We start from the raw sequence: 25,762 nt of genomic DNA on the forward strand, positions 1-25,762 counted from the left end.
CATAACCTAACAAGTTAGGCATTTAGCGTAACAGTGAACAGTGGAAGCATTCTGCGGTGACGTCAGAACGCAAGGTTGCTCTCGTGTTGTGCGATAAGGAAGACCCGTTGTAAATGAATCAGTTCAGACTCAAATCGCTCAAACAAATACCCTACTCGTCTAAATCTGAATTTATTAATACACCACTTTTTATCACATTGTTTGTAGAGCTGATAAAATAGATAAAAACTAAGTTGTCATCTCAAGAAAATTACAGCGTCATCTACGTTCTTAAAAAAATATATTATTTTCAATCAAAGGACACTGCGAAACGACACAGAAGCCTAGCAGATATAAATCAGGTAGTTCTATCATATAGGTTAGTGTGAGACGTAAACATGCGGGTGGTGATTTTATTGCTGGCTGTTCAAGGATACTTCTGTGCTTGTCCTGAAGGGTAACTATGAATAATATATAATAATCTCTCGAGAGTTACTTACAACAAAGTATATTCGAAATAACTGTCATTAATCAATGTAAATTGTATCCGTTACAGAATCACACGTAAGATATTTCTACCCCCTGGACGAGAACGCCCCTTGTTTGAGGCAATAAGCTATTTTCAAGTTAAACATTCATTACTTGCAGGGTGGTATTTGTAGGGGGGATGGGGGATTTCCCCCCTCTGCTTGATAAATTTTATCCATGGGGGGAAATCAGCGGCGGCGCCAGGATTAATCATCTAGGAGTGCTGAGAGGGGTGCGGAAAGAAATTTAGAGGGTTCGATGCTGAAAATAAAGAAAACATGAAACACACATGCAACCTTTCAAAACTGGAGAAGGGAGGCAAGGACAGTTTACTTTTCCTTGGTAGATAAGGTTTAGCATAGTGCGGGGGCAAAAATAGCAAAAAGCGGGGAGCAACTACACCCCTAATCGCCGCCTCTGATTAACATAAATTACTGACTGAAATGAAATTATATGTGTGAAGTATATAACTTTAGATTGACATCCATTTTCCAGGGAGACTGTGCCCCCTTGCCCTCCCCCTGGACGTCCATGATGATATGTATTAAGTCTTATACTCCAAGATAGTGGACATACAGTGCAAACATTCAGATACAGGTTACAGTCTTATTGAGCTATGTAGTGAAATACAAAATGAAATTACCGTTGTCTTTAAAAACAATTTTTGAACCTTTTCAATGTAACCAATGGAGGTACTACAAAATACATAGTACTTTCCGTCTGCTACTTCAAGGATAAAACGCGAAGTGCACAGCAACTTCGTCTTTGTTAATATCCCTTCTGCCGCACTATTCCCAACAACGAACTGCAAAACTTCTTCGTGAACATTGGGCACCTTCCTAACAGGTTTTTTTTTTTTAAAAAAAAAAAAAAAAAGCCTGAAATGGTACGTTTACTAGACATGTTACGTGGAACAAATACATAGAATGTGTTAACAAAAAAACTACCCTTCACGTTACAACTCACATTAACTGCAATTTCTCGATACCTTCCTTTGAAAGCAGCTGAATTTTTTGCTTCATTGCGAGGAAGAACAAGCAGGAGGGGGGGGGGGGCAAGGACAGGACAGTTTACTTTCTCTTGGTATACAAGGCTTAGCATTAAGATGCCATACTGCTGGGGCAAAAGAAGCAAAAAGTGGGGGGAACTATCCCCACGTCCCCTCAATTGCCGACACCTTCGTGCGATGTTAAAATTACAGAATACACTTTTTCTACAGCAAGATACAGGCTACTCCTCTAACTGCTTGCAAAAGAAAAAAACATTGGTGCATATTAAGGCTCTCAATACATCTTTAAAAAAAATATTCATGAAAGAGAGTTAAGATGCTGCTTCCTGGAAATGACATTTGACAGATAATATCATTCGTTTGTTTGAAGTTTTGTTTAAAGTACACTTTATGCATAGATAGGATAACCGAGACTCGACCTACAGTTTAATATGGGATCAAAACTGATAGATGTTAAGAAAAAGATAAAAGATTTTAGAAGAGATACTGTGAACAAGTCGAGTTGGACAGAGATTGTCTTTTGTCTTTGTTAAATGTCTTTCATGTAGTTTTTATAACATGAAGTTATAAGTTAAATAAATGTTGTTTTGTTCGTTAACGTTTTAACCTAATTGAAGATCATTACAATTGGCGACGAGGATGGGAATGGAACGAAGGTAACAAGAATAATGTGTATAAGAAGATTAGTCTTATTATTAATAAGAAGCTATGAATAATGGAGGTTAGTAATCATGTACTGTTTTTTGAACAGTTCGATGTGGAACGTGCCAATATTCAAACATACATTGAAAGATTTGACCAATTCTGTTTGGCAAATAATATTGCAGCAGATAAAAGAGTTTGTACATTAATTTCCGTAGCTGGCGGAAGAGTGTACGATATACTAAGTGATTTAGTAGCACCAGCAAAAGTTCCACATAAGACATATGAAGAATTATGTACTTTGTTACTAACTCATTTTAAGCCTAAAAATGTCATAGCTGAAAGGTATAAGTTTCATTTGTTGAGACAAGAGGAAGGGCAAACGTTATCTGAATTTGTAATATGTTTGAAGCATCAAGCATCTAATTGTTCATTTGGTACGTTTCTTAATGAAATGATGAGAGACCAATTAGTTTTTGGCATACGTAATGAAGTAACAAGAAAGAAATTATTAGCTGAAACAGAGCTTGATTTTGTAAAAGCAGTATCTTTATCATCAACTATGGAAATGGTAGAACAAGATGTGAGGTTGTTTTATCAAAAAGATAAGACGGTATTCAGTAATGTACATCATGTACAAAAAGATAGAACAGTTAGTCAGCAAAGTAAGGAAGCTGCTTTTAAATGTTCAAGGTGTAATAATGTACACGAAAAGTGCAAATGTCCGGCTTGGAATGTACATTGTTTTAAATGTGGATTAAAAGGTCATTTTCAGCAGTGCTGTAAGAATAAAAATAGCAACGTTATTAGAAATGAATTTGCAACTAGGGTTAAATCAGATGTTGATAAATCTATGAAAGGTTTATTATTGAACGTTGTAAATGTGGAAGCTGATCAACCAGAGTACATTAATCAGAAAAGTAGGTTAGACTTAATGAGTCTTAATGATAATTCCAGTCACCCTTCACATGAAAATAATGGACATAAGAATCAATTATATGTACAAAAATCGGATGTTGAAATGAGTAGCTCTGGAAGTGAAGCTGATAATTGTTTAGTTAGGTTGATGTGCAATGGCAAACAGGTCCAATTCGAAGTGAATACGGGTGCAGAAGTATCTGTTTGGGATGAGGAATTCCATACAACGAATTTTAGGAACATTCCAGTTATAAAGAGTGTTCTCACTTTACGGAATGCAGATGGGAGACCACTACTAATAGTAGGGAGAGTTATGCTGGATGTGAAGTTAGAAAATGGAGGATTAAAAATGCCCTTGTACATTTCCCGAAATAAATTGAAAACACCTATTTTAGGAAGGACCTGGTTGGATGAATTATGGCCAGATTGGAAATCTTGGTTTCAGTTAACGATTTCTAGGGACAGTTGTTTGTTAACAGTATCTAAGCAACCAACTTTTACTAATCAAAAAGTTGAATACTTAATAAATAGGTACAAATAAGTTTTTCTGGTAATATTTGTGAACCTATTAAGCAATTTAAAGCTACAATACCAATCAAGGAGGGAGCAGTTCCGATATTCAAAAAAGCATACGAGGTTCCATACAGTTTACAACCGAAAGTAAAGGCTGAATTGGATAATTTAGTTCAATTGGGAGTTTTGTCACCTATTCAGTATTCTGATTGGGGTACACCTTTAGTGGTTGTAAAGAAAAATAATGGTGATCTACGGTTGTGTTCTGATTTTAAGGTAACCGTCAATAAAGTGGTAGAAAAAGTAACTTATCCTTTGCCACGAGTGGATGATTTACTTAATTCTTTAGTGAATGCAGACACATATGTAGTGTTGGACCTGACTAAAGCATATCTTCAATTATTACTCGACGAGAGTGCTAAAAAGTTATTGGTTCTCAATACTAAATGGGGATTGTTCACTTATAACAGGTTACCAATGGGTTTAAGCTGCAGTGCACAGATTTTCCAAAGAACAATGGATCAAGTACTGTTAGATTATACATTTGCCAAATGCTACCTGGATGATTTAATTATAACAGGCCGTGGAGAAGAAGAATGTTTCAATAACACAAAACTAGTTTTGGATAGATTGACATATTACAATATAAAAGTTAATCTCGATAAATGTCAGTTCTTCAAAAAAGAGGTAGACTATTTAGGTTACAGGATATCTAGTAATGGTTTTCAACCTTTAATCAAGAATAAGACAGCAATATTGAATTGTCCAGAGCCAACAAACGTTAAAGAATTGAAGTCATATTTAGGAATGATTTCATTTTATCACAGGAGCATGCCAAAGTTCGCTATGAAGATAACACATCTTTATGAATTGCTAAAGAAAGGAGCAGTGTGGTCGTGGACAGATCGACATAAAGCGGAATTTCTTGAATCCAAAGAAGCATTGCGAAAAGCTGAGATATTAACTCCATACAATCCAGATCAAGATATTGTATTGATTGTAGATGGAAGTGGTGTAGGAGTTGGGGCTCAGTTGTGTAATAAGATTGAGGGTGAATTGAAAACAATTGCCTGCACTTCGGCGACACTAGCGCCTTCAGAGAGAAATTACAGCCAATTTGAAAGGGAAGCGTTAGCTTTAGTGACGGGCATAAAGAAATTTCATAAATATCTTTATGGAAAACATTTCATAGTTTATAGTGATTCTTTACCTGTAAAATATATTTTTGGCGAGGCAGCAGCAATTCCATCGTTAGCATGTTCACGTTTGCAGAGATGGGCCTTGTTATTATCACAATACTCATACACAATTGTTTACACAAAACGTGTAGATGTAGCAGATTTTTTATCTAGATTGCCAATAGAGGAAGACACAGGGGATGCTGAGGAATCTTTAAATTATATTGACACCTTTGAAATTGAACCTCTATTGTTAGATAACATAGTAAAGAAGACGAAAGAAGATGACATTTTACAAAAAGTTGTACAATGGGTTGATGTTGGGTGGCCTAATTCACTTCCAAAAGAGTTTCAAAATACTGTGATCTTACATTATTATAGAAGGAAGAATGAAATAACCATGAACAAAGGATGCCTTATGTGGGGAAGACGTATAATAATTCCTAAAGAATGCAGGGAAACAGTGTTGAAGCTGTTACATGCAGAACATGTAGGTACACCTAAAATGAAGATGATGGCTAGAGAATTCTACTGGTGGCCCTTAATAGACGAGGATCTTGAAAGGTTGGGAAATCAATGTGTAGAATGCAATAGTTTTCAAAGAAGTACATCCAAAAACAAATATGTCGGATGGAAACAAACAGATATTCCTTTTGAAAGAATACATGTTGATTTTTTTGAATACGGAGGAAGGAAATTTTTGCTATTCATTGATAGTTGCTCTAGATGGACAGAAATATGGCAGGTGCGATCGACAAATGGAGAAGAAACTATAGAATGTTTAAATAGAAATTTCCAGATATTTGGTTATCCTTCTGTTATTGTGTCAGATAATGGACCGCCTTTCAGGAGTAATCAATTTGAGAAATTTTGTGAAAAGCATGGAATAAGATTGGTACATTCACCGCCTTGGAATCCGGAAAGTAATGGTTTAGCGGAAAGGTGGGTGCAGACTGTTAAAGGCTTATTAAGAAAGAAATATTTTCAAAGTAGAAATGAGGGACGTAGAATTGACTGGACAAAAAGTATAGATAATATTTTATACTATCTAAGATTTTCTAAGTGGCAACGATTAGGAATGTCTCCAGCAGAAAGAATTATGAGTTATCAGCCGAGAAGTATATTCAACTTACCAAATTGCCAAATAGATGAAAAGGTAGAAAATAATAAATATGAGGCAGAATCTTGGCTGCCAAGATCAGGAGAGATAGTTTGGGTAAAAAATTTTCCATCCTTAGTGCCTAAGTTTATAAAAGCTCAGGTGATTAAGAGAGTAGGAGCAAGGCTTTTAGAAGTGAAACTTAGAAATGGATTTACAAAAAGAGTGCACAGGCATCAAGTGGGAAAGCTTAAGAACAACTATAAAGGTCAGAGATTGGAGGTTAAGAAGAAAGAAGAGGAGTTGGATGACATTTGGACGTTTCCAAGGTATACAGAGGCAGCACCAGGACATAGGGAACCGGAGGCAGCTGTACCTGCAGAAGCGAGGAACATAAAAAACAGAGAATTTCGAAGATCTTCTAGATCCAAGAAGGAGCCGGATAGACTACAGCTTACCTTTGGTAACAAGACCTATGAATGATTTTTTTTTTTGTTAGAGGGGGAGAATTGATAGATGTTAAGAAAAAGATAAAATATTTTAGAAGAGATACTGTGAACAAGTCGAATTGGACAGAGATTGTCTTTTGTCTTTGTTAAATGTCTTTCATGTAGTTTTTATAACATGAAGTTATAAGTTAAATAAATGTTGTTTTGTTCGTATACGTTTTGGCTAATTGAAGATCATTACAGAAACAGTTGGTTTTGCTTCAGTTGCCATTGCTTTCTCTTTGTACCTTATGCTTACTTTTCTTGAAACAAAAATATATGGGCAAGCAATGGTCTCAGATGTGTCCTATAGAAAGTAATATTAGTCTGGTCTGTAAAGATTATACATAGCACAGTATAGTATTTCGGAGAAATATTCGTTGGGGGAAAAATAACACCAGAATCATAGGTAAGATGAAATAGAAGTATGCAAATTTTGAATATGACTTAAGGAAAATTTGTACATTATCTACATTGACAGCTCGTTCAATAACTTGGAAGGAATTCCATATAAAATTTCAAAATTGTTTTTATAATTTGGTCATTTTCTTGCCAATCACCAGGCATTTCGTAATCGTATCTATCTTACTACATATGATGAATTGAAATGTTAAGTTAGCAAATCTCTGATTTTTTGTCCAGCTTATGCGAGCTTCTTTATGTTGCAGGCAACTTGAATATTGGGTGACAAATCCACAGGACCACTTTGACGATGACCAGGCGGGATTAGCACAAGGCTGTCTGGCACCAAATCAGGTCAACCAGAAGCCATCAACTCGTGCAACGCTTGTCGAAGTCGATCCAAACCAGCGTTTCCAAACCATCAAAGGATTCGGTGCTGCGGTAACCAACTCGGCCGCCTACCTCATCCACTACAGCTCTTACAGAGATGAGTTGCTCCAGGCACTCTTCAGTCCAACAGATGGCATTGGCGTCAGCTACGTCCGCCTACCTATGGGAGCTTCCGATTTCATGGCCAGAGGTCCTGCCTACACGTATGACGATACCTATGACCCAGAACTTGCAAACTTCAGCATTGAATCAGAGTTAGAATTTGTGATCCCTACCTTGTTGGCAGCTAAGGAGATCAACCCTGACTTGAAGATCATAGCGTCACCCTGGACAGCTCCACCGTGGATGAAAGATAATAATGATTTCAATGGAGGTTCCTTCGACGCTCAATTCACTGATGTGTATGCCAACTACTATGTTAAGTTCCTGCAGGGTTTCAAAGACAACGGTGTGATCATTGACGCAGTGACTTTGCAGAACGAGCCGCTTCTGGAAATCAACTATCCGTCCATGAGACTCGAAGCTGAGGCAGAGATCAACCTCATCAGGTCACTTGGTCCGAAACTGCAAGAGGCCGGACTGGACACGAAGATAGCTGCCTGGGACTTTAACTGGGACCATACCGATTACCCCATTCAAGTCCTGGATGACGAGGTTGCCAGGCAGTTCACAGATGGCTTTGCATATCACTGCTACGATGGGGACCCAAGCGCTCCCCAGACTGTCTTAGCAGCACATCCTGAGTAAGTCTCGTTTCAGTAACTTTTTCTTCTGCCGAAAGAAAAATATCTTAGCTGATTCTAGAATTCGAACACAGTATACAAATGACAACTTCCATGGCGCTATACTATTATCATTTACTGCATGAAGGAATTATAGTTAGCGTGAATTTTGGAAACAATTTGTATAAAGATTTTTTACTTGTTCCCTTACGAACTAGTTATATCCCTCCGTCCTAAATGGATATAATATGCACATAAGAATGGACAGGTACTGTAAGGATTTTGTCCGTATCTAGGTACGTATCTAGAAATATATTTTGGTTGGGGAGTCCGATAAATAATGATAATAACAATATATAAATTAAAATAATTAAATTATAATTATACTAATTTAATTTAAATATTAATACAATATGAAAATTAAATAATATTGTATTGTCATTATTACATAAAGAGGTTGAAAAGACTGTATAAGAATATAGATAACTGCATGTATTCATTATCAAGTTTGCGTGTACTTTATTTGCATAAAAACCAGTGCCCTGGTAAGGACATTAATGTCAAATATTTATTGAATAACAAAAAAAGGATTATATATCTAATTGACGAAAAGTAAAGTTGCTGATTAATATTTAAGCATATTATTATCATAAGTAGCAGTGTGCATAAATCTTCTTTAGTACTGTCCTTCACAGGCGTATGAACCTAATAGAATGCTTGCCTTCCAAGTTCCAAGGAAATAAATAACGGTCGGTTATGCAACAAATGCTAGACAAGTACATTTTCATTATTTAATTTATGGTCTTGGTACGTTTTGGGGAGGGGGCAGGGTCCGGAACCACAGGACCCTCCTAAATACTTCCTTGCCCAGAAGGAATTTCCTTAATTGGTTGGAAAAATATACACAACGCACATACACACACCTTGCAACGTTCCTTTCAAATCCATGATTACACAATGTAGCGGAAAAATAACTGCATTAGTTAACTGAAATGAAGTTATTATTTTTAATAACTGCTCCTTTTACCCTTTCTGGAAATTTGATAGAAACTTATTAACACAATATTTACAAGCATATTGTACTGCTAATGAAACGAGGAAGATTTTTAAGAGCATGCCTAACCGTTTTCATTTTTATTTTGAAGCATTCTCTTGGACAGTTTTTCTTTTAAACCCTAAAATTTCGTACTCAAGAGGTCCAGGGTTTGGAGGTACATGGCAGTTCGGGTCCCACCTTAAACTGTAGGCCCAGTCTCGATTAGCCTTTCTGAACATAAAGTGGACTTAAAACAAAAACTTACACTCAAAATTTCGCACAAAATATGATAAGAATATAGAAATGAAAAGATATTCAGAAACATTAGATTCTGAGGGAAAAATTAAAACCTGGCGTAATCTAAAGACTGCGTTAGACGAATTCATAGCTTTGCAAATAGAAAAAATTTGAGGAAAAAAGCATTTAGAATTTGGGTTTGCCCCTAAGTGATTACACTAAGTGCCCTTGTTTACTTACAGCGCCACGTATTACTTGACGGAATGCACGGGAACTAGCGGAGACTGGAACTGGCCCTCGGTTTTCCGGTCAAACATGGAGACCCTGTTTATAGGCCAGACTCGCATTGGAGCCGTGAGCGTTCTTCTTTGGAATCTTGTACTGGACGAAAACTGGGGACCGACATACGAAGGGGAAGGAGGATGCAAAATTTGTCGTGGAATCGTCACCCTCTTTTCCGACGACAGTCATTATGAAAGAAGCATCGAGTACCACGCCATCGGCCATTTGAACAAAGCTGCTTCGAGTGGTGCGGTGCGCATCGAGAGCCCGAATAACTTCGGCGACAGCGAGAGCCTTCTGTCTGTGGCTTTTGTGAATCCTGACGACTCGATCGGCATTGTTGTCTTTAATAACAATGAAAACTCTTCGGAGGACTTGGACATCAGTCTCAATGGACAAACATTCTCCTTTGGTGCTCTTCAGCCTCTGAGTGCCGTTACATTCAGGTTGTAAATGTAAGTTGTCGCAATTAAACGTGATGTTGTCTTGGATGTGCTCTTTTATTGTTGAATCATCATCATAGGGGCATGCACGTGGTGTTTCAGGGGTTCCTGGGCCAGTGGCGGATCTAGAAGTAACAGTTCGGTGGGGCGAATTTCAGTCAGTTACCTGACCTCTCACCGAGAATCAATTCTAATCTACACTTGAACTGTTTTATGTAAATAATATTGGATTCTGTTACAAGGAACCGTCCAATGGTTAGCGGGTTAACAGGTCTGTGATAAGTGGTCATTATTGTATGTAGTTATTATCATAATTCGTCCAATTGTTACGGAAAAATGAACAGTCAGATATGAGAAGTAAAATGAATGAACAACGAAACAAAACCCCAATTTGTGCAGTGGTCTCGGGTTCGATTTTCTTTTGAGGCATCTTCGCAGAGTAGTTCAGATCCACATTAAACTGTAGGTCCAGTTCCGATTAGCTTATTACGATAAAAAAGTGGGTTTACATCAATATTTATAAAATACTAGCTGATTACACGGCGTTCCCCGGGTATTTATTTATCCCAATCTTGTATTAGACAGGAAAGTAATGAATTCTAACTATAGTGTAAAATGTAACTAATTTTAGATGTGATCGTGAATGTCACCAATTAGCTTAGCGACTCCGAAAACTATGGATTCGACACTAATCTAGGTCATTTGTAGCATTTTATTTTTCACCCCCTCTCACCCCCATTCCAATAGGTGATGAACTTGATGTTGAACCGCATTGGGAGTGTCACGAAAACTATGGATTCCATACTAATATCGGTCGTTTTCGCAACACAGCCTCAATGTTAGACAACCCGAGAAACATTATCGTCATGCGGGATTGCATAAAGTCACGGATGTCTGTTTGTGCGAATTCAATATCGGTCGATCTCGATTATTTTTACATGTCACCCCTTCCCACTCCACCCCTAGGGGTGCCAGGGGTGTTACCCCAAAAATATTCTTTCCAGATTGCAAGTGATGCGTGTACCAAGTTTGGTTGAAATTCTTCCAGGCGTTCGAGAGTTATGCCGGAACAAACATATATACACACCCACGCACATCCATCCATTTTTATATATATATAAGATATCCTCGAGCCTCTTAAACTTGGTGATAAAAGACAGAACAATTATAATTATAATTGTAAATATTAAAAAACCTGGCAGTTAGGACGGGCGAACGCCCCTATTGCCCTCCCCGTGGATCCGCCCCTGGCCTGGACTCCCCCTAATGCACCCTTGGTTTTTTTAAAAAAATGAGGAATTTAGTTTTGTTTGAGATGCACCCGCTCTCTCTCTCTCTCTCTCTCTCTCTCTCTCTCTCTCTCTCTCTCTCTCTCTCTCTTTCTCTTTCTCTTTCTCTTTCTCTCTCTCCCCCTAAAACAGAACAATGTGGTGTTGTTTAAGTCATCGTTAATCACACAACGATGTTTTTCACTTTATAAATCGCACAGATTTTCTCCACTTATCCGTCCCCCGAGCACAGCCACTATTGCTAATGCAGCCTTCTTCAACTCACAAGGCTAATTTGTTTGTTTACATTTAAACATAACAACAAGATTGCAGCAGCAATCGAAAATGCACCCACAAAGAAAAACAAGAGTTGTCTATCCTGTATCAATAATACTGGTTTTTAATTGTTTACTATTTAAATGATACAAATATCGTCACAATGATAGGAAAGCCTGTCCTAAAGTGACAGCGAAAACTCAGACTTTAATATTAAAACTTCATCTTCATAAACCTAAAGGAACATGAACTTACGACAATTAGGCTAACAATGTCCATGTCCAGATAGGCAATTGAAACTCAACTCAAGGCACCCCCAAACAAATCAGTCTGCGCACGCCTATGGTCAGCAATGCTCATGGTTTTCATCATGGATTGTCTCGTGTGTAAAGGAAGTCCGTCTCACGGCTTCCAAGATGGCGTAGTGGTACCTACGTCCAGGGGTGGGCCAAGATAAAGTTTTCACCCGGGAATGGTGGATTTTTGGCGGCCCCCGCCCCAAAGGAAAATTCTATGGACACTTACAAACATCAATGCCCAGGCCATGATTCGAACCGGGATTCCTGACGTCGTAGCGCGATGTGCTAACCACGGTTAATACGTAGCAGACCAACCAGACAACAGCGGTTGCGCCGAGAGTTACGGCGTTGCAGCGCGCACCTCGTTCTATAGGCTGCTGTGTTTCTTAACGCTCTGGATTGGTCGCTTTCCCGTTCCACACTTCCCTTGCCAGCATGTAGAGCGCCCGCCGTAAGACTGGACAATAGGATGGAACGAAAAGAATATTTTAAAAAAGATGTAATAGTGCGGAAAAGTTGCCATTTGATGTAAAAACGACCAAAATAAAATTTGGTGGTAAACGGAGCATGTGTTGAGGTGCCGCAAGTACGAGAAAGTTTCATAAATTTGATTTTTTTTGCTCTATTTCAGCCTTTTTCTCTAGTTTCTTATTTGCGCTAAAAAGCCCAAATCAAAAAGTTTGTACTTTTTATTCCTTTTTATTAATAGAACAAACGTTTTTTGGGGATTTTAAATTTATGGTGAGGACAAAAAAATATTATTAAAATATTAAATTTAAAACCCCCAAAAAACGTTTGTTCTATTAATAAGAACGCATAAAAAGTATGAACTTTTTTATTTGGGCTTTTATAGCGCAAATAAGAAACTAGAGAAAAAGTTTGAAATAGAGCAAGAAAAATTCAAATTTATGAAACTTTATCCTACTTGCGGCACCTCAAGACATGCTCCGATTACCACCAAATTTTATTTTGGTCGTTTTTACATCAAAAGACAACTTTTCTGCACTATTGGAAGTTTTTTTTTAAGAAAATATTTTTTTTCGGTTCACCCTACTGGACAAGAGCTATAGAAGTGCGATACCACTAAGTAGCTGAGGAAACCGGACAACACACGTGATAAATGAAATGTTAGCAGAGGCAACAGCAAACATTGAAAATTCTTAAGAATAAATCTGTGAGGAAATAAGTGACTCATTACATAGTCATATATTATATTGATATTTTCTTCTGCAATGTATCTCCCTTTAAAACAATAGATTTAGTTGGAAACACGTATCTTCCTTTCCTATTTACTCTTGAATTCAGCAAAGCAAATAAAATACCGCGCTGGTTGACATCGTTGGTTGCTCTTGATAATTTGATACGTTATATTAACTTGTGGTTTCCAAAATCTACGATTCTGAGTTAATACGTAGAACTATCTATTTTGGTAGGCTTTATAATTTTTTGATGGAAGCAGTTGCCTCTTCCCCAGTGAAGAGTACAATTTAATGGATACGAGAAATATATTCCTGTTTATAGGAGCTGAAAAATTGATGCGAATGTTATCTACGTTGTATGCCTATTATGAAATGCTTACAATTTGTACATAGGCTCACTTTTTTCATGCCAAAAAAAAATCCAATGAATATTCCAGCTGAACTTTATTTGTGCATATGAAAGTACATGATAAATTTTCAGAATTATTTAAAATAGATTCAGAAAGACACACAAAAAAGGGGTGAGAACGTGAGATGGAGAGAGAGATAGGAAAGTGATAGAAAGAAAGATATAGAGAGACGGGTGAAACAAAGCAAAAGAGAAAGACATATGAAAGTGCAGGTGAATAGGGTAACAGAGAAGGAAAACGTGAGAAAAGAGAGAGAGAGAGAGAGAGAGAGAGAGAGAGAGGTGGAAAGAAAGGGAGGGAAAAGATAAGATGAAAAATATAGAAACACGAAGAGCGAGAGAAACATAGGAAAGAGAGAAAGAAAGGTGTGAATGTACAGATGAATAGAGAAACAGGAAGGAAAGCGGGATAGAGAGAGACAGAAAGGTAGGAATTAAGACATAAAGATACGCAGAGAGAGAAAAAATACTGGAGCAGAGCACACCTTTAAACCCACCTAAACGTACGTCTCCGGTGATGCAATTCCCTCCTACAACCTCCGAAAATATTTTAAAACTCATCACGGATCATCTGTATAAGATATGTCTACAATGACCAAGCTCTTGAAACGGTGTGTCCCACTCACTACTTTACCCGGCAAGGAAATGTGAACTGTTTGATTGATTGATTGATTTGGTGTTTTAAGTCCACTTTATGCACAGTAAGGCTTATCGGGACTGGACCTACAGTTTAAAGTGGGATCCGAACCACTATGTGCCTCCACCGGGTATCGAACCCGGGACCCCTTGATTACAAGGCGACGACGCTACCACTGCGCCATCGGTGAGGCCCGAAATGTAAACTGTGTGTATCTTTTTGTGAGAAAGGCAGTGGAATCACAATATGTGCTGGAATGGGACACGATTCGTCTCCAGCGGACCTCAACCCCTATGTCCCGGCTTTTGGAAGGACCAGGTAAGCAATGTTTGCAATTATATGGGGGGGGGCAGGCCCGTAGCCAGAATTGATCTACAAGGGGGGCTCACGGGTTATCAGGGGGGCTTTGTAAATCAAGTCCATTTTTCAAAAGTTGAACAGTGTTAAATGAAGGTACATTATGTGTGTGGGGGGAGGAGGGGTCATTAAATTACATAAAGTTTAGAAATATCACACAAATACTACATTTTTCTATATCTTTTAAAATATCACTTGAGGTGTTAATTGGCTGCTATTGAAATCATCCCTTACTACACACTCCTTACTACGTTTGATGATACAGATATGCAGCTATGCTGCAGCTGCTTTAATATGAGAGTAGTCATCGTGTCAGTATGGCGTTTCGTGCTGAGGTGGCGTCCAACATTGAGTTGCTCTCAGTCGTCCGATTTTTGTGGACACGATAACATAATCAGAGTGAAATCCAGTGGCGTACGCAAGGGGGGTTACGGGGTTTAACCCCCCCCCCCTTAAGCTTGTGAAATAATATGAAAAATGCTGTGGAAAAAATTTTAAATGGCCAATTTATCACAAATCAAAGATCAGGGACAATATTATTACTATTACTACTACTACCACTACTAATAATAATAAAAATAATAATAATTTGAATTATTATTTCCATGCAGCATGGAGAAAAGCACAGCATTCCAAACACACGCGTCTTTCAGAGTGATGCCTTGAAAATAAATACGAGTTCTTGAAATTAAAATATAAGGGCAACTATGATTTAAAAGAGAAAAAAAATGTTTTGTATCTCAGTTGCAACAATGTTCAATACACTGGCGTATGCAGGATTTTTTTTTTTCGGGAGTGGCTGGTATAGTAAATGTGGATAGCACATGGCTTCGTTTTTTAGGGCAGGATGCATAATAAAATATTTCGTATTTTTGGTGTTTTCAGTCTATTAAAATTGTATTCAAAGACAAAAATGGTAATCGGAACTCACTTGAAAAGAGGTTTCGCATTTACACATTTTGATTTTTTAAAGTTCTTAACGGATTTTTACTTGAAAATTCTGTTTTTCTCAAAATTTCGGTAGGGGTTGTAACACCATCGGCCACCCCTCTACGTACGCCAGTGTTCAAAGAACATGTATTTTTTTGTGTGAACAATGAGAATTAACAAAATAAAGTTATTGGTACGTTGTAAGAGGCTAATGTATAGACAAAGGCTAGGCAGACAAGAGTACAGTCACCAGTCCGCCTTCCCATTGTATTGTTTACCGCAGCACGTTTGAATGTCTCTCTTTAAAATGTCTCACCTTGTTGACTAGACAATTATTCAAATGACAATAAGCTTAACTATTGTAAAATGTTTTGTTGGTAAGAACAGCGAGACAATCCAGATCTGAATTATCGGGAACATTTATGCGGTGAAGAAGCCGGAAAAATTCCAACCAATTTCGGGAATCGAATCCGGATCTCCCACTTGATTGTCAGACGTTCCGAACAGACCACCGCAGTTCCTTGGATGAGTTCCATACTTTGATTATTTTAATTTATTTTAATATATTTTCTTGTTTTTATGGATTTTCTTCACCCTTAAAATGTCTCACCTCGTTGACCAGACAATTATTTCGTAACAAAGAAACAAAAAAATTCATCCAGGATTTGATAAAAATCGAATGACTGGAAAGTAATTTCGTTCTATTGTTTTCATAAATACTATATTTATGTAGATCTCTAGTACTTAATAGTAGTAGTGATATTAGTAGTATTATTATTAGTAATTCAGCTAATTAATTAATTAATTATAAGTATTATTAATTAATTGTGATTATTATTTAATTAAAGTATAATAAAACAATGGTAATGTGAATTTGGAGAAAGTTTTAGAAATAACCCCCCCCTCGATGAAATCCTGCCTACGTTACTGGTGAAATCCATCGCCAAATTGTCAAGATGTATGGTGAGAATGCAATGTCACACCCCATGATCAGGAAATTGCCAGATGTTCGAAAGAACGAACGTGAACGACGAACAGTGTGTCGGGCAAGCCTGCAACTGCAACACTATCGACAAAACGGAGCATGTGAACGCAATCATCCTTGCCAACCACCATGTGAAAATTAAAGGAGATTGCAAGTGAACTGAACATATCATACAATAGTGTGTCTAGGCTGATTCATGACCAGTTGGTGCTCTCACTGGGTGCCACCATTGTTAACCGATGAGCACAAAAGTCAACTCAATTGAAATTGGACGGAATTTTTACACACAAGAAATAAAAAAAAAACTGGTCACACGATTCGAAAAGTGCTTGGAATACCTTGGTGACTATGTCGAAAAAAGTTAAATGTTCATGCATTCTTCTCCAATAATTATTTGATTTCTAATGTGTCTTGTTTGTTTTATACAGGTGGTGTAACTTACTCTTTGATTTGCCCTTATATATTACACAAGAAAAGATGGACAATATTCAATCATCGTAAATTCTACTCTCCGGCCGAAACAATAAAACTCCCCTTCGTTCCAAATACTTGGGAGCTGTTAACCTTTGACGCAGATGCGGAGGGAATTTGCATAATGACATCAAAGTCACAGATTTCTGTATAAATGAGAGGTCGCAACAGGGGCAACAAAGGTACAGATAATTTGATTGAATTTGAATTTAAAATTTTGGGTGCGTCCTGTTTGTTGTCCTTATGTGTGCTGAGTAATCCCATTACAGCCTCAGCTTTTAACCGGTCAGAATATTTTAGTTATAGTTTTGTTATATGTAATGGTAAGGGGCTGGACCCCGCATAACGTGACGGGTGCAAAATAGCCCCAAATTTTAAATTCAAATTCAATCAAATTATCTGTACCTTTGTTGCCCCTGTTGCGATATCAAAGTCAAAAATTTCTGTATAAATGGGAGGTTGCAACACACAGAATTATACAAAATAGTTTTACCTAATGTCAAAGGGGCTGATCTCAGTGCCAGGGGAGGCTGACGGGTCTGGGTTGGGGCCTGCAGAGGCAGTCGTGCCCCACCTTTTGCCCCTGCACTATGGTCTCTTAATACTAAGCATTATCTACCAAGAAAAAGAACTCTCCTTGCCCCGCCCCCTCAGTTGTTGCCACCAAACCACCGCTACTGTATCCTGAGGAACGTATTGAATTCCCTGACGATTCTCTCGATACGATACGATATTTATCGATAGAATGTGTGGTTTGTTTCGATACACTCGCCCTTTCACATAGCCCCAGAGGAAGTAATCTGGCGGCATAAGATTGGGCGACCAGGATGGCCAAAGTCCAGTTCGAAATGATACACTCTGACAATCGAGCCGTCATGAAAGGTGCACCAGCTGCAGGGTGACCAATCATTGTTCAGCACATCACTCAACAGCCTAGCGGTGCCTTCACTCCCGCCGTCCACAAAGAATGAACTTTGTGCAGCTTCATGTCTCGTTATGATATCTTCAGTCTTGCCAAACTTATCATAAAATTACCGGGTAAAGTAGCAAGTGGGACACACTGTATTAGATAATACCTTAAAGAAAACATCCGTGATTTGTTTGACGTTATTAGAAAACAAATTGAGCTATCTCAGTTAGCAACAAGGAATGTGATTATCAAAAAAAGTTATCGTTACAAAAAAATGATAGTCTCTTAACAAACCATTGTCTTTATTGATTGTTGTGTTTACAACTATTGTGATTTGTGATTCAATACTTTCAGTCTTATTTCTTTATAAGGAGAGGTATTCATTTTAACTATTAGTGCCAGAAGTACTGGCTACACAATGAAGTCTTTTTTACTTCTCGCGCTTGTGCATTTAGCCTTCGGGGCCTGTCCTGATGGGTAAGTTTTATTATTAGTCTATCACTACCACAAATTGTTACACGTGCGCGTATACATACGCACAAACGAAATGAAATTACATAAAATTGATTTACAGTCGAACCCAAGTTTTACGTTCATTTAACCTTGATACAGAATCTTTCCTACCTAGTCATATCATAAATTCTGTTAGAAAGTTAATAATGTACTACAGGCACAATGAGCAAGCTAATGTATTAATATTTTTATGTTACAAAGGTACAGGTCTTGCCAACACAGAGCACCAATCACTGTTCAAAATGGCCACCTCTGGCCTTCATACAGGCCTGAAGTCTCTGAGGCCAGTCATCGATCGCAGCACGCACGGTCTCGAGGGGAAAGTCCGCCACTGAATTCACAAGAGAACGCTCGAGACTCGCAAGGTTTGGATGTCTCTTCCTACAGACCATGCCCTCCAAAACGGACTACAACCTGTAGTCCAATGGACTGGGGTCGGGGCTGCTGGAGGGCCAATCAGCCGGAGCAATTAAATCAGACACATTCCTCTGAAGCTACTCCTGTATGGTCTTTGCCTTGTGGATCGGTGCTGAGTCCTGCTGGAAGCTCCATGGCTCATTGTTGAACATGGTGCGGGTCAACGATTTCATAAGTGCCTCCAACACTGTCCCTTGGTACACTTTTGTAGATGTTTTCACACCATGTTCACAGAAGTGGAGGTCAGTTGTGCCATCGTACGAACCCCCTCACCAAACCATCACTGAGGCGGGATGATGGCCTCTGAGGATCCATGGCGTGTTTTCACGAGCTTCCTGGGCTGTCGAGGCATAAACACGGTCATTTTGACGATCGTAAAGATTTTTTCGTCCGTGAAAAGGATCCTCCCGTGGCCACCATTTGCGTAACACTGAAGGAGTCTTTTTGTTTTCTGCTTCCTCTGGACTTTAAGCTGTGGAGTGAGGAAGTGACCAGCACTTCGCCGATAAGCGCGGAGTCCTAGGTCACTTCGGAGCACACTGGACATCGACATTTTCGAAATGTTCAGCTCTCGAGCCATCACTGCTTTTTTCCTGACAGGATTTCGTCAAATCCACGCCGCCACTGCTTTCACGAGCTTCCGGCTCCTCACGCTACGAGGTCTACCTTTCCTGGGGCGGTCCTCAATTGTCCCTGTGTCACAGTATGTGTTGATGGTCTGATGCACGAACATCCTGCTGATATTCAGCTTTGTCCGATGGTGATTTGCCAACTTTGTGCAGTGCGATTACTGCCACACGGTTCTCGAATACACCCCACTCCAATCGACTTGCAGTGAAATGCACATTTCCGCTACCACAGCTAAACACACAATGATACTGGTTGTTGTTTGATCTGGGTTACCTTGCCAACCTGTGTTGCCATTCCTGTCTAAACTTTCTGAAAGGATTTATGATTTGACTAGGTATATTCTACTCTCTTCCTGTTATAAGTATTCTACCAGCAGATTACTGAACAACATATCCGTGAGGTTTCAATGTACTGTTTACTCTTTAAAAAATATATTTTTTTTACGGTCAATCTGCAATAAGTTTTATAGCAATACTTTCTCAAACATTTCATTGGATGTTACGGAGATATTCAACTTCTGTTCATGTGGTTTTTCACCTGCTACGCATAACTGAAGTTACAGCACCATCTATAGGGTTTTTGTACATAAGGTTGCAGATCCTACTTTTGTAAACAGTGCTCCCACGGGAAACAAATTCAGTGGGGTTAGTTATGTCCAAAGCATTTCATAAGTACTTTTGACTTTGAAGTCACACGTTACCTGCTGTCTGGAAGTTCACTTTAAACTACTAGTTTAAACATATGCAGATACAAATGGAGTCAATTCAATGAACTGATATGAAAGCAAAGTAAATCTTAAATCTCAATATTGTTCGTTTTCTTGTTAATACTATAACACAAAAATATAAATATTAATATATCGCCTTTATGAGAGAAGACGTGTTTTGACCTCAAAAGCCACTATTACAATACAAAGAAATGGATAAACAAATACAATACAAAGTTGAAAACAAAAATAATATAATATGTGTACAAAAAACAGACACAATGTAAACTTAGTGCATACAAGTACATTGATAGTTTGTGAATAGATGTATAATGTATATCAAAAATGAATAATATTAAGAGGAATGTTAGTCGTGATAAAAAAAAGAGTTGTTATCAAACAGTAAAGAGGATACAGTTCTGATCAATATTTAGTTTAAGGGACTCCCCCATGGAATCATCGTCGCCTTGTAATCAAGGGGTCCCGGGTTCGATAACCGGTGGAGGCACGTAGTGGTTCGGGTCCCACTTTAAACTGTAGGTACAGTCCAAATTAACTTTACTGTGAATAAAGTGGACTTAAATACCAAATCAATCAATCAATATTTAGTTTATACTTGTTATAATGAATCTGTGTTATTTTTGTTATTTTACGACGCATTTGTGCTACTTTTTGCTAATAGCGACGATGAGAATTAATGATGATCAGATAAAGTTGATGAAGGTCACTCACAAAGAACGCCCATGTCCAGGTCGGGACTCGAACCAGAGAACTTCCGTGGTGAAATCGAAAGTGACTATTTTACACGCTCGGCTTCCTAGTGTGCACATTGGATCTGTACAAAAATGAAAAATTACTTTTGATTAGGTGCTTTACTACTGGAATATAATGTTTGGTTTTTGAACAGTTTCTGCCAGACATTGGAATGTGCAAAACTTTGATGGGAATTCCATTCTCGAGTAACTGTTACTATTCGACGATAAGTTGTTGAGCGAGATTGGTTTGACACAACCTTTCTCCGTCGGGTTGTATGCTGATATATCATATATGTTCAAATTCTCATTAAGATTTTCAATGAAGTAAGAAAACTGCTTACTGCTTAGTACATTGTGTGTTGAGTTTCCTATTGATTGGAATCATTTCTATGTCTCTTACAGGCAATTGGAATATTGGTCTACCAATCCCCAAGATCTCTTCGACGACGTAAACGCGGGACAGATCCAAGGATGTCTGGAACCTCAAGCAGCGCCACGCGGAAAGGCGCCACGTTCTGGAACCGTTGAGATTGACCCAACCCAGAAGTACCAGACCATGCAAGGGTTTGGTGGCGGCCTCACCAACTCAGCTGCATACCTGATCCACTACAGCTCCCTGAGGGACGAACTCTTGCAGAAACTCTTCAGCCCGACCGACGGAATAGGCATCAACTTCATTCGACTCCCGATGGGAGCTTCCGATTTCATGGCGAGAGGTCCTGCGTACACTTTTGACGACGAGTACGACCCAGATCTATCCCACTTCAGCATCGAATCAGAGATGGAGTTCGTGATACCGTCCATCGTAGGAGCAAGGGAGGTCAACCCTGAATTGAATATCCTCGCCTCGCCGTGGACAGCTCCACCCTGGATGAAGGACAACAATGACTACAACCAAGGACACTTCCTCACGGAGTACACAGACACTTATGCCGACTTCTTCGTCAAGTTTCTTCAAGAGTACGAGAAGAATGGAGCCTCTGTTGATGTGATAACATTGCAGAACGAGCCAATGTTGGAGGTGCCTTATCCTTCCATGGTCCTCGATGCTGAGGCCGAGACCAACCTTGTAAAAGCTCTCGGACCCAAACTTCAAGACAACAACATCACCACGAAGATTGTAGTATGGGACTGGGACTTTGCCTACACGGATTACCCACTCCAGGTATTGGGCGACAGTGACGCCAATCAGTACATTGATGGATACTCATTTCATGGATACACAGGGGATCCCAGCAATCCTCTTGTCGTGCAGGCTGCACACCCTGAGTAAGTACCATTATTTATCTCTATTCCTATACCATAGATGTCCTCTCTGTTGGCACTCTTAGACATAGTATTTTCTCTACTTTCACCGTTTTCTTTTTATGGAATATCAATACGGTTCTGTAATGTTTGAATCACCTCAAATAGTGTTCTAATGAGCCAGAGTTTAATCTGACCATAATACTTTCTTTTCCTAATAATAACAGTGCATTTTGCTTTATTGAGTTTAATGCGACTACTGCTGTACCTCAAAAATGTTATCCTAGTATATATTCCTGCCACTCTGTGGCCTGTCGTCTACTGGAAAATCGTGGTAGTGGTCACATGAGTACTTCCACCCACTAAGAGAAGCGCTTGCGCATGCGCAGATCGTATTGTTGCAAGCTGCTCCACGCGAGACCAAATTCCACGTGCCTTCGTTGTTTTGTCGCAAACCGTCGCAACCTGTCGCAAGGTGACTTGAGTCAAATGTTTCGTCCAGTGTGTCAGTAAAACTAATGACTGTAGAGTTTTATTTCAGAAGAACCCAATGTTTTAGTTCGAGACCATAACCACTAGAAAGATGAAATGAAGTAGTAGATGGTCTATTCAAAATACACACATTATTTTTAAACATCTATAGGTGGATGTTGTAAGATTAGACTCCCAGTAGTTCCATAAACTTATTTGTGCAACTCTTATCATCAACCATTTCTAACACTTTAATGAACAGTTTGTGTTTCAAACACCAATAACTTTCCAAATATTTCAGAAATCGTTACACACTTCAACTAGCTGCGACTTTAAAACACATACCAGTATAAGGCATTCAAAGGTGATCTACACTAGTTCCTGTGTATTTGTTCAATGTAAGAAGTAGAACAAATTGTGCCTATCTAAGGCGAAATTTCTTAGCAAGAACTTATCAATGTTTCCTTTACAGCAAGAACTACTACTTCACCGAGTTCACCGGAACTACAGCAGACACCAACTGGCCCAGCGTGTTCAATTACATGCTGGGAGTGCTCTTCGTGCAGCAAGTCCAGCAAGGAGCCGTGGCTGGAGTCCTCTGGAATCTGGTCCTCAATGAGTTCTCAGGACCAACATATGAAGGGGAAGGAGGCTGGAAGAACTGCCGAGGCATCCTCACACTCTTCTCCAACGACACCACATATGAAGTAAGTGTGGAGTACCATGCCATCGGGCATATGAACAAAGCAGCGTCTCCTGGAGCCGTTCGTATTGGAAGCCCTGAGCGCTTTGGAGAAAGCGAGAGCCTTGGATCGGTGGCTTTCCAGAATCCTGATGACTCCATAGGTATCGTGGTGTTCAATTACAACGAAGAACAGGCTGAAGATGTTGATGTAATTCTCAACGGGGAGCTCTATCAATTTGGACAGTTAGGACCTAACAGTGCTGTAACTTTCAGAGCTTAACACAGCTACAATGCTTTCTCATTTACTGTACACGATAATGAAATAAAATTATTCTTTCATAAAGCTTATTTTCGTGTGATCTTCAGGTGTTGTTCATTTCTTCCTGGAGTGTAAGTTAAGGTGATCCTTTCCGAAAACACCCTGGACTCACGGCAAGTAAAATCCTCCGTGACGTTTGTTTTGTGTCGTCCATACATACAAGTTTTGAGTTTTGGTTTTAAGCCCACTTTATGCACGGGAAGGCTAATAGGGACCGGACTTATAGTTTAAACTGGGATCCGAACCACTTGTGCCTCCACCGGGTATCGAACCCAGGACTTTGAGATTTTTAATTTCTAGTAGGTAATTTAAAAACTAGCGAAAATCAGCTTTCACGGAATTATTCCCAACATGAAACTGTTATTGACTGGGGTATCAGTTACACGTTCTTGAAAGTCTTTGGGGCAAGGTACGCATAACGGCAGAGAAGGAGAGAGAGCGAGTGGACGGAGCAATGCAGTGTTCGCTGATGAAAACTGCTGGTATCTGCAGCCGTGTTTTCCCCTCCACTTCTACTCTCACTCGTTCATTGGTCGAGCCCTCTCGAGTCACTACTTGCGCAAAAAAAACTTGTTTTCGTTCTCTCACTTCAAATATTCCCGGGACAGAGTATAGATCTTCCTCTCGTTCGACTCTTACCGTTTTGTGAAGGAAACTGTATTTTCGTTTTCAAATATACAATATCCGCTATCGCTATCAGCGCGGTTCTTTGAAGGATTTGAATTACCACTACAAAATTCCCAATGGAAAAATTGACGCAGTTAACACATTTATCAATTAAACATTAGTCTGCCAATGCCCAAAGAGCCTAAATAATGGGAGAGTTTAACGAACCCGAACAATACTATTGGTTTAGTAAACATTTTACTATTAATTATGTGATCGAAAAAACGATTGATCCACAGGTATGATGTATGGTCATATATTCTTCAGTTAATATGATGCTGTCATTTTCTTTATAACCTAATTATCTCCGACAATAATTAACCGTATAAAGTTTTAGAAAATAATAATAAACAGACATATTTTGATAGATAATTTTCAAAATTTCAAAATAGAAATCTAAACATACAATAATCATAATGAAGAATAATAATGTATTCGTGCACAATGTATATACCCATGGATGTCCGCAGATTTTTTTACCACAGACGAATGGTTCCATAATAGCGTTTCCTCCTCAAATAACACTCCGATGCCTCCCCGATGGCGCAGTGCTAGCGTCGTCGCCTTGTAATGAAGTGGTCCCGGGTTCGATACCTGGTAGAGGCACATAGTGGTTCGGATCCCACTTTAAACTGTAGGTCCAGTCCCGATTAGCCTTACAGAGCATAAAGTGGACTTAAAACACCAACTCAATCAAATAACACTCCTTCAATTTGAAGATATCATGTTCCAGCAACGCCCTTATAATAAATTAACAGAACTTTCTGTAACTGAAATTAAACTATACATATGAAATATATAATTTTGTGTCGACATTCATTTTCCAGGGGGTGAGGGGGTGGGGTTGAGGTCCCCGTTGTCTTCCTCTACCGGTCGCCCATGTAGATACACAGAGATTATTTAAAAGTAAATATTTTATTATTAATTGAAAATATTTATTATAACAAAATTATTAAAAATTAACCAGTTTACAAATAATAACTTTAATAATTAATAGTTTTTATTATTATAATCATCAGAATTTCACTATACTTGGGTTACTGACAGTAGAACTTCTCCAATTATTTCTCTGGGTCTAAGGGGTGGGTCATTATGAATACAACCAAATGCCAATCTCAGTTCCACGTACTACACCCTAGCAGGGATGCCCATCACCCCAAGGCCTATGGCGCACTTCCCCCAAGGCCTATGACGCACTCCCCCCAAAAAAAGGTATAACATTTTGGTCAGACAAAATTTGCGGAACAATATAATACAGACATATTTAAGCAATATATATTTACTTTAGATACTTTATGCTCACTTTCATGTTTGCTAACATAAATCGTACAAAACTGCTCACGCTCACTGCCATTGTTAGTGTACTGAACCTTATTCTTCACAGTCTGTCTGCTTGACTAACCTTGTATTAATGCAAACAGCATGTCACCCCCCTCCCCAACCCTCCAAACCGATTCTAAAGACATTTCAACCCTATCGCCGCGATCACCCACAGCCAGGTAAAACAAAACCTGTACATAATAAGCATAACTTGAAATCAATAACAAGTCAATCAAACGAAACGATCCCCCCCCTCCCATTTTTTGTGTGAAGATATATAGAATTGGTGTAAAATCGTGTCACCCCCAACAAATTCCCATGACGCAGGTGTGTCATGAAACTCCCCTGTGGGTACTCCTGCACCCAAGACTGCATTTTTGCAGACAAATGAGGCTTTGGTGACTTGACTCAAAGTCATTATAATCCTC

General features: G+C 38.9%; 2 protein-coding genes across 2 annotated transcripts; both read left to right on the plus strand.

Moving 5' to 3' along the window:
* Nucleotides 1-326: 326 nt before the first annotated feature.
* On the plus strand, nt 327-9,876 carry LOC145987017 (uncharacterized). Its single transcript, XM_083121479.1, has 3 exons — nt 327-436; nt 7,023-7,889; nt 9,384-9,876. The coding sequence occupies exons 1-3, from the start codon at nt 378-380 to the stop codon at nt 9,874-9,876; spliced, it is 1,419 nt and encodes a 472-aa protein (XP_082977605.1). The 5' UTR covers nt 327-377.
* An 8,089-nt stretch (nt 9,877-17,965) lies between these two features.
* On the plus strand, nt 17,966-23,335 carry LOC145987266 (uncharacterized). Its single transcript, XM_083121780.1, has 3 exons — nt 17,966-18,084; nt 21,031-21,897; nt 22,817-23,335. The coding sequence occupies exons 1-3, from the start codon at nt 18,026-18,028 to the stop codon at nt 23,307-23,309; spliced, it is 1,419 nt and encodes a 472-aa protein (XP_082977906.1). The 5' UTR covers nt 17,966-18,025; the 3' UTR covers nt 23,310-23,335.
* The last annotated feature ends 2,427 nt before the right edge of the window (nt 23,336-25,762 follow it).

Source organism: Lepisma saccharinum, chromosome 4 (assembly GCF_977018435.1).
Source record: "Lepisma saccharinum chromosome 4, izLepSacc3.1, whole genome shotgun sequence".
Taxonomy (NCBI): Eukaryota; Metazoa; Arthropoda; class Insecta; order Zygentoma; family Lepismatidae; genus Lepisma; species Lepisma saccharinum.

Bases quoted from the DNA above. Each gene is read 5' to 3' on its own strand.
- LOC145987017 (XM_083121479.1), top strand. From the start codon at position 378: ATGCGGGTGGTGATTTTATTGCTGGCTGTTCAAGGATACTTCTGTGCT. The intron at 437-7,022 runs GTAACTATGAAT...TTTATGTTGCAG, and splicing joins TTCTGTGCTTGTCCTGAAGG to GCAACTTGAATATTGGGTGA. The intron at 7,890-9,383 runs GTAAGTCTCGTT...GTTTACTTACAG, and splicing joins GTCTTAGCAGCACATCCTGA to CGCCACGTATTACTTGACGG.
- LOC145987266 (XM_083121780.1), top strand. From the start codon at position 18,026: ATGAAGTCTTTTTTACTTCTCGCGCTTGTGCATTTAGCCTTCGGGGCC. The intron at 18,085-21,030 runs GTAAGTTTTATT...TGTCTCTTACAG, and splicing joins TTCGGGGCCTGTCCTGATGG to GCAATTGGAATATTGGTCTA. The intron at 21,898-22,816 runs GTAAGTACCATT...TTTCCTTTACAG, and splicing joins GTGCAGGCTGCACACCCTGA to CAAGAACTACTACTTCACCG.